Here is a 14,533-nt window from a genome sequence, read left to right on the forward strand (position 1 = left end):
AATCCCACTGTCTCAGTTAATCCCAGAAGAGACAATATTATATTATCTCCAAGAAAAGGAACAGTGGGACAGGGGCCACAAAGGGCACAGAAATACACAACTATTAAGCCAACTGTGGAGCAGAAACAGATACCCTAAATTAAAGTGACTTACTGTGTCCCCATTACACCTCTAAATAATTGATCCCTATGTTGCTGTGGAGGTTGGCACCTTAGAAATAGGTATGGTGCACCCACTGAACAATAGCTGTCCGTAAGGCCTCTGCCACACTTACGTGACAAAACGTAACGTTTTTGTCACGTACGTGTTAACGGGGTGGTTTTGTCCCCGTGTGCCGTGTTTGGCATGTACGTGTTCTCCGTGTGTTATACGTAATAACACACAGAGAACGGAAAGCCCCGCCTTATCTGCATCATCCGGCGCTGTCTGTTGTGCTGAATGACAGCATCCGTCACGGGCCACGCCCCGCTGATGCTGCTTCCAGCCCCCAGTGAAGAAGAAGCGTTGTTCAAATTCACTGGGGGACGGATGCAGGGGACAGCCGCGGCAGAGACTGCAGGTATAGTGGAGGTGAGCATGTGTTTTTTCTATTTTTACACTGACACGTGTCTTTCTCCGGCGCGTCTCACACGGGTCCGCATCCACACTACATCCGTGTGGTACGGGTGCGGGCCGTGTGACACCCGTGCTGCCGGAGCAACACGGACATGTCAGCGTTTTTAAAAAATGGACACACATAAGTATGGAACGGACACACGCTCCGTTCCTGAATACTTACGTGTATCCAAAACAATAACAATACATAGGACCACGTGGGCCCGTGTCTCCGGTACGTGAAAAAAAAGGCACACACGTACCGGAGGCACGTGAGTGTGGCAGAGACCTAAAGGGAATTCCTAATAAGTGCTTTACCTGTAATCAAGACTTAGAGACTCCTACTAGAACCTCGGTGATTGATCCAACAAAGTTCAATTTTGATGGCGATATTCGGTTTCCATTCTACAGGAGGATCTGTATAACATGAGTACTAATTATTTGTGTACATATGTTGTTTATATTTATTACTATTAGAGCACTTATTAGAGATTATTTTTAAGGACAGCCATCATTACCTGGAGGCACCATACTGATTTATAGGGTGCCAACCTCTGCTGCAAGGTAAGGATCAGTTGTTTAGGAGCGTAATAGGGATACCGTAAGTTCTTTGAATTTAGGACCTCTGTTTTTACTCCACAGTTGGCCTCCTACTTCTGTGCCCTTCGTTGCCTCTGTCCCACTGTTCCTCTTCTTGTAGATAATATAATATTGGTCTCCTATGGGATTAACTGAGACAGTGGGATTTTTTGATCAATTTTCTATTGTTTGATATTTTTGTGCAGAAATTATGCCTATTAGGCTATAGTCCCACAATAAGCTTAAGGGGAGTTTTTGATGTTGCATAATTACAGCACCATTTCTGCACTTATGTAAATAAGGTTACTTGCATTCTTTTCATTGTATTTTTGTGAGCTTTTTTTTAACATGTTTTTATCTCGTTTTTGTGCTACTTTCTTGTCTCTGGTGTGTCATTCTTTAAATAAAGCTGTTTGTTTTAGAAACTTCCTGATATTTGGCCTTCCCAAAAATGTATTGACATTCTTAGGTGCAGATTACATGCATTTTTTTTATTTATTTCTACAGTGGTTAAGCACCAAAAACACGTGTGTTTTTTTCTCCATCAAATGAAACTCTATGGGCAAGATCTGCACAGAAAACTCAATCTCCCCGCAGAGAAATTGACATGTTGTGGATTTGAAAAAATGCACTGTAGGTCAGATTACGCTGCATAAAAAGAAGCACAGTGGGCATGAGATTTCTATAAATCCCATCCACTTTGTTGGAACTGTAAGACGCTGTGTTTTTGATGCAGCAAAAACATGTAGCATCCAAAACTTACCAAAAACTCATTGTGGGAACATAGCCTAAGGAGTACAGGTGCGATGTCGGTGGGGTCAAATCGAAAGTGACGCACATCCGGCGTCGCTGTTGATATCGTAGTGTGTAAATCCTTTATGATACGATTAACGAGCGCAAAAGCGTCGTAATCGTATCATCGGTGTAGTGTCCGACATTTCTATAATGTAGCTGCAGCGACGGTACAATGTAGTTCCTCGTTCCTGCGGCAGCACACATCGCTGTGTGAGAAGCCGCAGGAGCAAGGAACATCTCCTACCTGCGTCAGAGCGGCTCACGCCGGCTATGCGGAAAGACGGAGGTGGGCGGGATGTTTACTTCCCGCTCATCTCCACCCCTCCGCTTCTATTGGCCGCCTGCCGTGTGACATCGCTGTGACACCGCACGACCCGTCCCCTTAGTAAGGATGCGGTTCGCCGGCCAGAGCGATGTCGCAGGGCAGGTGAGTGCATGTAAAGCTACCGCAGCGATAATGTTCGCTACTGCAGCTATCACAAGATATCACTGCTGTGACGGGGGCGGGGACTATCTCGCTCGGCATCGCAAGCATCGGCTTGCGATGTCGTAGTGTGCAAAATACCCCTTAAGGTTTTGATGCTTTTAATAGAAAATTAATTCAAATTGATGTTCTATTAATTAACAGAGTTGTTTTTTGTAAACACATTCTTGACCTCTATACCCCTATATCCTATAATTTGTTAGCTTGAGTTCTGATAACAGCAGTTGCAGAACTACAAGGCTCAGCATACTCCATCCATGACTGTATGCAGGAGTTTTTTGCCCCCCAAAAAATTACGCGGGCTTCGCCATGTTTTTGTATGCCAGGTACAGCAGGCAGCTACGGGCTGCCCCCAACCCCCAGCTGCCTATTTGTACCCAGCTGGGAACCAAAAATATAGGGAAGCCCTTTTTTTTAAAATTATTTCATGAATTTCATGAAATAATTAAAAAAAAAATGACGTTGACTTCACCCAATTTTTCTGTCCAGCAAGGTACAACTAAGCAGCTGGGGATTGGAATCCACAGCGCAGGGTGCCCAAGCTTTCTGGGCACCCCTGCTGCGAATTGCAGTCTGCAGCCGCGCCAGAAAATGGCGCTTTCATAGAAGCGCCATCTTCTGATGCTGTATCCACCTCTTCCAGCTGCCCTGGTGATGGGTGGCGCGCTGGGTAATAATGTTGTTAGGGCTAGCTGTATATTATCAACTGGCCCTAAGCCCGAAATTCATGGTGTCACGCCAATATTAGACATGGCCACCATGAATTTCTAGTACAGATAAAAAAAAAACACAACACACAGAAAAATATTTTTATTAGAAGAAAAACACAACACAATTAGTGACTCCATCTTTATTGAAATAAAGAACCCACCTGTGCAGTAATCCTGGGTCAAGGGTCCCGCGCCGTCCAATCCGGATCCAATATCATCTGATCGGTTTGCTGGAAGGCAAAGCGATCAGATGATGTGTCAGGTTCAAGGGCCTGAATCACATGACACAGCAGCTGATTGTATAAACGGCTTTTATACAATCAGCTGATGCATCGGTGCAAAAAAAAAAAAACTACACAATTCTGTGCAGACTTCTGTCCAACAGCAGCAGCTGATAGTTTAGCCGGCCGGTCGATAAAAAGCCGGTCTCACTGCTCGACTTATAGTGTCAGCTGATTCCGTAGGTGACCACATCAGCTGATCATCGCCAGGTCTGAGAGAGAGAAAAGAGAGAGAAAAGCGTGATAAAAGAGGGAGAAAAGAGAAGAGAGCGAGGAAGAGAGAAAAGAGAAAAGAGAGAGAAAAGAGAAGAGAGAGAGAGAGAAGAGGGAGAGAAGAGACCAGAGAGAAGATGAGAGAAGGGAGAGAAGAGGAGAGAAAAGAGAGCAGAGAGAGAAGAGAGAAGGAGAGAGAGAAGAGAGAGAGGAGAGAGAAGAGGAGAGAAGAGGAGAGAAGAGAGAGAAGAGAGAGAGGAGAGAGAGGGAGAAAGAGAAAAAGAGAGAGAAAAGGAGACAAAAAGAGAGAGAGATAAAGAGAGAGAGACCGAGAGAGAGAAGAGAGAGAGGAGAGAGCAATGCAGCTTCATTCCGCAAGCTGCTCCGATTTTAGAGGTGTGTCCCGCGGCTCACAGCTGATTTCCAGTTCCTCCCCTCAGTGCATAATTAAAGTAAATTAAATTAAATTATAATTATAAATAAATAATAATTATAATTTAAAATTAAAAATAAATTAAATTCTTAATCGGGGAGGCTGGGACTCGAACTCGTGAATTAATGCTCCCTAGGAAGTAGCTCTACCCATTGAGCCACTGCCTCTAATAAGAAACATAGGAAGATTTGGTTATCTTGACCTCTGCATTGCAGAGTGAAGTCTCCGGTGACAGCACGGCTCACTTCAGGTGCTGCGTGGAGAGGACACAGAGCGCTCCCTGTCATCTTCATGTAGCAGAGCTGATAGTGTCATGTAGATTACTTCAGACCTGGATTGTTGTTTGGGGATTAATAAAGAGGTAAATGAGGTATTTTTTTGTCTTTTATTCCAAATAAAGGATTTTTTGCTGTGTGTTTCTTTACTGTCACTTACAGGTAAATCATTGAAGGTGTCTCAGGGAGACGCTTGTCATGATTAACCCCGTTATTACCCCGATTGCCACCGCACCATGGCAATTCGGGATGAGCGGGGTAAAGTCCCGGGACTGTCGCATCTCATTGATGCGGCAATTCCGGGCGGCTGCTGGGTGATATTGTTAGGGTGGTGGGCTCCCCATAACGTGGCGCTCCCCATCCTGACAATACCAGCCTGCAGCCATGTGGCTTTATCCTGGCTGGTATCAATAATGGGGGAGCTGCAGTTTTTTTTTTATTATTATTATTTATTTATTTATTTTACTGCACGATATAGACCTGCCCGCCGGCGGCTGTGATTGGTTGCAGTGAGACAGCTGTCACTCATCGTGGAGGCGTGTCTGACTGCAGCCAATCATGGGCGCCGGTGGGTGGGGAAGGCACGGAATACCTGATTGAATAATGAAGCGGCAGCCATTTTCAAAAGAGGAAAAGCCGCTGGAGATTTGTGACAGCTGTGCAGCGAGACGCCCGTGATCGGTGAGTAGGAAAGAGAGAGGGATTGTGCTGGGGACGCAGAATGCATGCAGATATGCACTGTGCGCACATACTTACTGTGAAAAGCCACGCTTTTGGTGATCGAACCATTCTCAAACGATAACTCGAACTGCCAAACTTTAAGGAAATCGTTCAAGTTCGTCGAACGACTCGAACACCCCCCAAAATCACTTGAACTTGAAATCGACTCGAACATCGCTCAACTCTACTTAGGATCCCTTCACATGTCACTCTTTCCCGTACATTTAGCATCTGGTTGTTCATGGATGCCACACGTACCTATTATGACCTATGGTGATTTTTTTTACATGTCCGTGTTTTCACAAGGACCGTGTGCACGTATAAATACTCATATGTTCGTGAGAAAAATGGGGCATAAATAAAGACTGCATGAGCTAGTGTCCAGCCAATCTTTGTGATGCTTTTAGGTGGAGTCTGATGGAGAGTTATGTTTTGAAAAGTAGTAAACGGGCTGTGTGAATTGATTTTGATTAGGGAAGGTGATAAGCCACCCTAAAAAGATGTGTTTTTAGGGAATGTTTGAAGTTGTTAAAATTGTGGTTCATACTAGTTTCTTGGAGTAGAGCATTCCAGAGGATTGGTGCAGCTCAGGAGAAGTCTTGGTGCCAGGAGTGAGAGGTTAGGATTTGTGTGGATGTTACTCAAGTCGTTTGCGGAGCGTAGAGATCGGGTAGGGTGATAGACAGAGATGAGAGGGGTGCTGCACTGTGGAGAACTTTGTGCGTGAGAACAAGCAATTTAAATTGGATCCTATGATGTCTGGGCAGCGAGTGCTATTTTAGCCCCTACGAGGCACTTCAAATGCTACATTCCTTAAGATAATAAAGGTGTAAAATTTTAATAACTTCTGCTGTATAAAAACAGATTGCAGACAATTAATAAATGAGAAAACAAATATTAGCCAAGCTTTCTGGATTAATTTCTGATGATTTTTTTTATACGAACCAGGCCTCACACTGTCAGGTCTAATGCCCTGCAAAGCTAAGTTTTTTTAAGGTATTATATAGGTCATCAGACTACTAGAGTCCCATCATTGTGGGACTAAGTAAAAAATATAAAAAAAAAAGTTAAATAACATTTTTAAAAATATAGAAATACATCACTATTGAATATAATTGGAACAGAGAGCCATCAGCTCCCTGCTCCACCATTCAGCTTGTGTGTCTGTGTCTCAGATCATCACGTGCAATGACATCCCTATATCATAGAAATTGTATATGTAAACAGGTTCAGCTCATCTTTTAAGCAACCGTGGCCGATTTTGATGATCAGTGCATGGACAGTCAGCGGGCCGGCTCCCGGAACCTTGAACAACAGAAGAAGGTTTAATCCAGCACTTTGAACTTAATATCCAGTCCCAAAATTATTTTTTCTGAAGTTTTCATAAAATTTAAATCATTTATTAGTGTATATAAAAAATTCCAAAATTGAAAACAAATTGCATCTTGCGCCTTACAAACTCTATCCAAGCTCTTACTCATAGCTTTACACATAAACTCTGTTTAGACATTTTATACACTCCATTATACTAGAGGATCACCCCACCTCAAGTTGATTAATCACATGCCCTCAGGTAGCTCACCAGGGCGTGAACAAAGTTTGTTCACGCCCTGGTGAGCTACCTGAAGGCATGTGATTAATCAACTTGAGGTGGGGTGATCCTCTAGTATAATGGAGTGTATAAAATCTCTAAACAGTGTTTATGTGTAAAGCTATGAGTAAGAGCTCGGATAGAGCTTGAAACGCGTAAGACGCAATATGTTTTTGATTTTGGAATTTTTTATATAAACTAATAAATGATTTAAATTTTATCAAGACTCCAGAAAAAATAATTTTGGGACTGGATATTAAGTTCAAATCACTATATCATACCTGCTGGGCTGAGCCTCAGTCCACATGCAGAACGGACCAGAGCAGCACATTGGGGATTTGATACAGGTGAATATTTTTTATTTTGTCAGTCTGCACTTGTGTTGGAAGGAAAATTGTTGGAATTCGCTGAGAACCTGCAAATTTTCAGGAAATTTGTCACAGTCAAGTCACTCACTACTAATTTTTACTATTTATATATTTACTCTATCTTCATATATTCAGGGTCTATTTCATAGAAATGCTGGATCTGTAGAAAGCAGTACATTTTATTATTCTAGACGGATATTACACATCTTACATTTGTTATATAGCAAACTGGAACCATTCAATTTGCAATATGTTAGTAAATATGCCTTTATAGTAAGTAATAATAAACAATCATTAAATTAATAATTTTTGTACTTTGCGTAGGTCATTGGTTGGTGCCTTGTTTGAGCTGCTCGGACAACCGAACATGTGATTGGCGAGCGATATCATGGCAGCCAGATGATTGTCACCATCCAGTATTACAGAATCATAAGCTGCAGCATTGTTTGATGGACAGAAAGGTATTTTGTTTTAGATTTATGCTTAATTATTGAAACATTTTATACTGTATTGTTAATGTTAAATTACAATGATACTGATCGAATGAGGACTAAGTGAAGGAAGTCTTTGTTTCTTGATGTAAACAATGTGAGACAGCCCATGAGTAAAGACTGGAAATTAGGAAGTCTATATTAGTAAATTACATATTTGCTGACTATTAAACTTTATTTACGGGGAGGTGGAAAGGAAGGTTAAATGGTAGAGCGTCACAGCAGAATTGTGTCTGTCTTCGAGACCTTAAGTCGTAAAAGACTTATGTGGAAATTGTGACATCATTTGCATTAGTCTGTTAAAAGCAACTGAATTGTTAAAGCTACATATTTTAAAAGAATTGCATTTGTGACGAAGTTCAAGTTATATAGCTGCCATCCCTATAAAACAGTCTATACATGAAAAATAAAATCTCTAGCACATTTATATGTGCATGAAAGAAACAAGGGAAAATTACAAATTTGTTGAAATTTACTTTGATTTAAGGGGTCTGTTCAGTGAAACCAGGTTATCACCTAAAAAAAAAATGAAAAAAGCTCACCAGAAAAAAGCCGCCAGCCAACTCAGGTCAAAATGGCAAATGCACTCGCAGGATGTAGCCAGCCTCCCATGATAAGGGTGGGGATAATAGGTGCAGAATACCAATGAGATAGCCACTCTCAACCTACCAAATCAAGGAAGGGGTGGTTGCTGGTATTAAACATGCACTCTGAGATTTTACATAGGGCACCAGTCACACAGATATGCGCAATGCACAGTGTCCGGCTTATAGCCTATTGATGACGCCCCTTCTATTAGATCAGGCGGGCTGCCCAGCACTATTTGCGTGCACTAGCACACAGGACTGACACCCTAGAGGGTCGGCTGCATCCTGCGAAAAATTGTGCAATAAAAGTGATATACAGTAAAATGATAATAAATGTGAGGTATTGGTCCATATTTTGGCCAAAATACATAAGCTCGTAACCCAAATGTCAAGTTATCACCTCTCCAAAATATAGGTGACAGCATATTGATTGGTAGGGGTCTGACTATTAGGACCTAGTTCAATGGGCAGAATGGGGAACTTCTATCCCTCACCTTGAGCTCCATTCACTCTCTATGGGGCTTCTGAGCATTGCCTTTGGCTTTTTCCGACAGTCCCATATAGAATGAATAGTGGTAATTGGGCATCAGATGTGCCTCTTCATTTTGTAACGTGAACATAAATTCCCCGCCGGTGAAGAAAGTTCTGCCAATCAATGTGGTTCTTGGCAGTGAGATACTTAATATCCAGCAAGTAAACTATAAAACTATTTTTGAGGGGCAACCTCTTAAATTAAGCCAGTTTGTCATACATGAAGTCCGTAGCGCATCCATAGTCATCTAGATCAATTTAGAAATGTATACTTAAATTTAACATAAACTTGTGCTAGTAAATACATTGAGTTGGATGCACTTATGTGTTATCATAGCATTGCATATTTAACTCTTTCATGGTGCTTGGAGTGAGCTTGGAGCACAAGTGTAGCTTTATTATTCAAATAGATTCCACTTTGTGGACGCTGGTTAATGAACCACATGTGCTTATGTTTATCAAAGAAGCTCAAAATCAAGATGGAAAAATGAATCCATGAAACTTAAAACCTAATGTGCATTGATCCAGAAACAGCAGTGGGCAGATCAGATAACATTTATTAGTAAATAACAATGCTTGTTAAGGAACAGTCCGCTTCATTAGTTGTTCTTCCGTACACGTCCATTATTTTTTCCTTTGATTTGGACATTATGGCCCCAGGAAAACATAAGCCCTACAACTACAAAGTAGTTCTTCATTTCAGACAACTGATTAATCCTCAATTTTACACACTGGCAATTCCTTATTATAGAATTAGTAATATTTATTTTAGATAACTCATAATGTCAAGTTGAATCCAAGTTTGTGGATATATGAACATATTTCTTGAAAATAAGAACTAAAACTTCATTTATTTATACTCTCAATGTTCAACGGGGTTCATGTTTAGACTCATTAACTAAAGAACATTTTCATATGTGTCAAAAAAGAAAATCTTGCATTTCAAGAATAAGTTCATTGTCCTGATGGTAGGAGGAATTGTTGTCCCAGTTTGAAGTCCAGGAAGGCCTGGAGGAAGTATTCATTATGGACGATTCTATACTTTGCTATATTCCACTTTCCCACCATCATGATTTTTCCCCTAGACACTACTGCTAAGAAACCTTGCAATGCTGCAACAAGCATGCTTAATCAAAGGGAAAATATTGTCTCATAGACTTGGAAATTCAACTTTAACGGGGTTGTCTGATATACATCGATGACTTATCTTTAGGATAGGTCATCAATATCTGACCTGCCGGAGTGCGATATCCATCACTCCTTGCTGATTAGTGGTTCCTGTGCTGGTGGCGGCCTGAACAACTGCACAGCTCTGTCAATGGAATAGTGACTGCATCTTGATACTGCTTATCCACTCCCTATTGATTCAATTGTGTTGCTCCACAACTGAGTAGTTCCGGCAGCCAGGAATACCAGGAACAGCTGATTGCTGAGGGTGCTGGGGCTCACACCCCTCCGATCAGACATTGCTGGCCTTTTCTAAGGATAGTGAAAAAAGAAAAAAAAATTCAGTCTACCGTACCAGGTCATATATCAAGTCCAGGTTCAGTGCACGGAAACCATGATAGGCTGTCCCAGTAGGTTAATTGTAGATAGGTAGAAAAAAAATCCAGCACGGATAGGTCATCAATGTTAAATTCCCCGACAGCAGTTTTAATGTAATCTATACCCCCGTTTAATGAATCAGCTGAAAAGAGCTCATGAAAAGTCACATTAAAAAGTTACAAACTTTCCTGTTAGACTGTCAGAATTGGCTCACTGATGGATTCTCAGGTGAAGAGATCGGCCACTTACTCTTGTTAGTGAAGCGTTTCTGACAAATTGAGCAACAAACCATTTTTGCACTTGGGATTCAGTACAAATTTTTCACTATTTGACTTTTATAAGCTTTCTATTTCCCTGCACATTTAACTTCTACGTCGTCTGTGGCCATTAATCAGGGAAAAGGAGCCCATAAAAAGATTGACAAAAGAGTTATAAACTATTAGACAGTCTAAACGAGCCCACGGATGGAATCTGAGGTAAAGATGTCTGTCACTTTCTCTTATTATTGCCGCTTCCTCACACACTGACCATCACTTCTGTCCATACTATGACTGCTGGTAGAGGACTAAGTGACTCCACCAAAAGAAAAGCAGTTTTACATGTCAAGTTTTTACAATTGGTGGAGACTGATGGATTTGTCTTGTCACATGTTCCTCTATTAGCAGCCACTGTATGAACAGGAATGTTGATCAGTATGGGGGAAAAATGCACTAACAAGAGAGAGTGGACAATCTCTCTCTTTACCTCAGTCCTGATAGTCTTAACAGAAAAGTTTTTTAAAAAATCTAGATATGGGGAACAGAGAGCACAATAGAGTGCTACCTTTATGGAGGTAGAGTGGGTAAGTGCTGATTATGCTCACCTGGTGGAATTATCACAAGCACAACTCCTATGTAGGTGTAGGAAAGTAGACGATTCCCAGATCAGAACATGACCATGAGAGTTCTAAGTGAGTGAACATAGCCATCTGCTGGATAGAGTTCGAAGAATAGGAACTCATAGATTTTTTTGACCCACTGCATTCTTTTACCAATTGCTTTCACTCTTTTACATGTATAGCTGCCTAGACACTATTTAAAATAACTTTTCTTTATAAAGTGTATCTACAGCTTATTTTTGGAACAACAGGGCTTATATTTCGAGTATCCTAAAAAAAATCCAGAAAAATCATGCTAGGGCTTATTCTCAAGATAGCTCTTCTTTTCAGGAAAACAGGATAGTTGATAAATCTCTATCTTGTTCCACTGTTATCTCTGAGTCTACATTCTCTGTTCTGCTGCATCTGTTTAGCTGTTTTACACTGGCATGAAATAAAACAAACAGCTGCTACTGCCTCATGGCTGATGGCTGAATCCTCCAGGAAATATTGGAAAGTTTTCAACTTTTTTTTTATCTGTCTTTTTCTGAGCTTCTCTCAACTGATTGGTAGCCACAGACTACATAGAGGTTAACTGAGTGCAGAAATTAAAATTTGTAAAAGTCAAGCAGTGAAAAATGTGTATTGAATCTCAAGTGCAAAAATTATTTTTTTTCCAAAATACATGCATTTTAGTAAAATAAATTGTCTACATAGATGTCCAACCACTTTAAGAAAGTAGGAGACCATTACGTTCCATAGGATCTTTGGATGTGCAGCTATTCTTTCTACTATTTCCCCTGAAGGGTCTTGCCTTGGAGTTCCTTGAACTCCATGGTTTCTCACTCTAAGACCCCGTTTACTCGTCAGTGAAAAACACACACGTTTTTCACTAGCATGATAAAGGTGTGTATGTCCCTCCGTGTGCCGTGATTTTGGCACATGTGTGTTCTCCGTGTGCTATCCGTGATAATACATAGAGATCAGGCACATATGCTCACCTGTCTATGCCACTGCTCTCCGAAGTGCTGAAGTCTCCCGTGATGCTATATCCGGCTACTGCGGTCTCCCCATTGCTGCTACTTCCGACTCGGCTCTGCAGTGCACATGCATGAGCATAATTAGCCGGCCTGGAAGCAAAGACAACAGCGGCTGGAGATGGGTGAGTTTAAAAAGCCTTATATTTTAAATGTACGTGTTTTTCTGGTATGTGTTTCACAGATCACACCATAGTGTGGTCCATGGGACATCAGTGGTGCCAGAAAAAAATGGACTTATCTCCGTTCAGAGCACACAGACACACGTGTACACCACATGGAAACACGTCAGTGAGAAATCACTGATGCGAGCACAGACCCATTGATTTTAATGTGTCTGCATATGTCTGTGATTCTAGTACATATAAAAACTCTAACATACGTACCAGAATCACTGACGTGTGAAGGGGACCTAAATGACTGCCTTAAAGTTGATCATTAGAATCAGGATGCAGTTGAGCTTTGTGTTGCACTTTTTAAGGCAAAAAATTCCATTATTGGCATTAGCTGTAGTGGGAGAGAAAAAGCGCAATAGGGTACCCGATTTACAGGGCAAAAGAAAAAAAGAGCAATGCACTCACCTGGCTGGGTTGTGCCAGTCACAACCCCTTTGAAGATGTGGATGAGTGCTTAGGTGGTTCAGCAGCGGCCCCATGTCAGAGCAAAGGTATCAAAGTGAAGACTGGAGAAAACGGGTTTAAAGCCGCGCTAGGAAACCACGAGTATGAATATAAATGAAATTGTTCTTTTATTTAGATCATTCCAACGCGTTTCGGAGACTCATCTGCCTCCTTCCTCAGGGAAAAGAATCTTTTTCCCTGAGGAAGGAGGCAGATGAGTCTCCGAAACGCGTTGGAATGATCTAAATAAAAGAACAATTTCATTTATATTCATGCTCGTGGTTTCCTAGCGCGGCTTTAAACCCGTTTTCTCCAGTCTTCACTTTGATACCATTATTGGCATTAGAAGTTTCTATTAATACAGGTTCTATTGCAATTTGTGTTTTTGTAACAGATTTGTTGACTTATTTGCTTGGATATTCACAGTAAAGTTACTTGCGACTAATAACAGGATATGCTTCATTCTTTCAAAAAATGCAATATCCCTATAATTATTTCAGCTGTACTGTGTAAACAGGAATTTAGAAGACCTGAAGAGCAAGAGTCAGCAGTGGAATCCAACATAATCTGCATAAACCCACACCAGTCTGCGCAAAAAAATTCACCACATCCCTATACTCATATTAAGGCTCTGTACACTGTCCCAGCTGTGCAGAGTGCTACTGTTAGATTTTGAATGTATGAATGAAAGAATAAACTTTGCCATGTTTCATTGTATCACATTTTTCCAATTCCGTAAAATAGCTTTATGGAAAAACAGTGTTGCAGAAAACTATTTTGTAAATATGGGATAATTGGTCTACATTGCAAACCTTGGGTAATTATGTATCTTGGTGTTTTATTTTAATAATTTCAAGATTATTTTCATTGGAGATTCCACAAACAGAGGAATGATGTATTATCTGATGGAGAGAGTAAACGGAAGTCTAGAAGACTGGCAGAAGACTCATGACATGAAATTCTATAACATAAATAGTGGAAGAACAAGTATTAGTTACTCCTATTATCCACAGTTTTGGATTGACATTAGAAAACGACCAACTTTTGAAGAAGCACTGGTCAAACTCATCAAAAGGTAGAGACGATCCTCATTTCATAAAGTGTACTATTTATTTAACACCAACATATTTCACACTGCTATAGGCCTCTGCCACACTCACGTGAAATTCACGCACGTGCCGAGAGACACGTATTTTCCCTGCGTGTTGCGTGCAGGTAAGTACGTGTCTCTGGTACGTGCGTGACACGTGTGTTCTACGTGTGCTATCCGCGATAGCACACGTAGAATCGGTAATTATTATACTCACCTGGTCCTTCCTGATGTCCGCGCTGCTGTCCGTGGTGCTGATCCTCGGTCTCCAGCCCTCCTGTCTCCCCGCTGCTGCTGCTGCCAGGCAGTGAAGTGAATATTCAATGAGAATAATGAGCGGCGGTCGGCAGCAAGAGGCAGCAGCGGCAGAGACAGGAGGGCTGGAGAAGGTGAGTTAATGTTTTGTTTTTTTTTCAATGACATGTGTGTTTTCTCCGGCGCGTGTCACACGGGACCGCATCCACACTACACCCGTGTGGTGCGGGTGCGGGCCGTGTGACACCCGTGCTGCCGGTGAAAAAACGGACATGTCATCGCTTTCAAAAACGCACACACGTACAAACGCACACGGACACACGTTCCGTGTGGTTTTACGTGTGTGTGCCTGCTACAATAGGGTAGCATTGGTTAAAGTGTCTCCGTGCCGCCGGTACGTGTAAAAAATGACAAACACGTGCCGGAGGCACGGATGTGTGGCAGAGGCCATAGAGAGTATTATTACCCCAATGCTTCC

At 41.5% G+C, this 14,533-nt stretch overlaps 1 protein-coding gene across 1 annotated transcript in view; it reads left to right on the top strand.

Moving 5' to 3' along the window:
* CPED1 (cadherin like and PC-esterase domain containing 1) overlaps positions 1 to 14,533 on the top strand; it is a 519,469-nt gene that overhangs the window by 459,374 nt on the left and 45,562 nt on the right. Inside the window, exons 17-18 of the mRNA XM_075345048.1 lie at positions 7,368 to 7,504; positions 13,568 to 13,785. Coding sequence (XP_075201163.1) covers positions 7,368 to 7,504; positions 13,568 to 13,785 — 355 coding nt within the window. The remainder of the gene's footprint in view (positions 1 to 7,367; positions 7,505 to 13,567; positions 13,786 to 14,533) is intronic.

This window comes from Anomaloglossus baeobatrachus, chromosome 4, assembly GCF_048569485.1.
Source record: "Anomaloglossus baeobatrachus isolate aAnoBae1 chromosome 4, aAnoBae1.hap1, whole genome shotgun sequence".
In the NCBI taxonomy this organism is placed as follows: Eukaryota; Metazoa; Chordata; class Amphibia; order Anura; family Aromobatidae; genus Anomaloglossus; species Anomaloglossus baeobatrachus.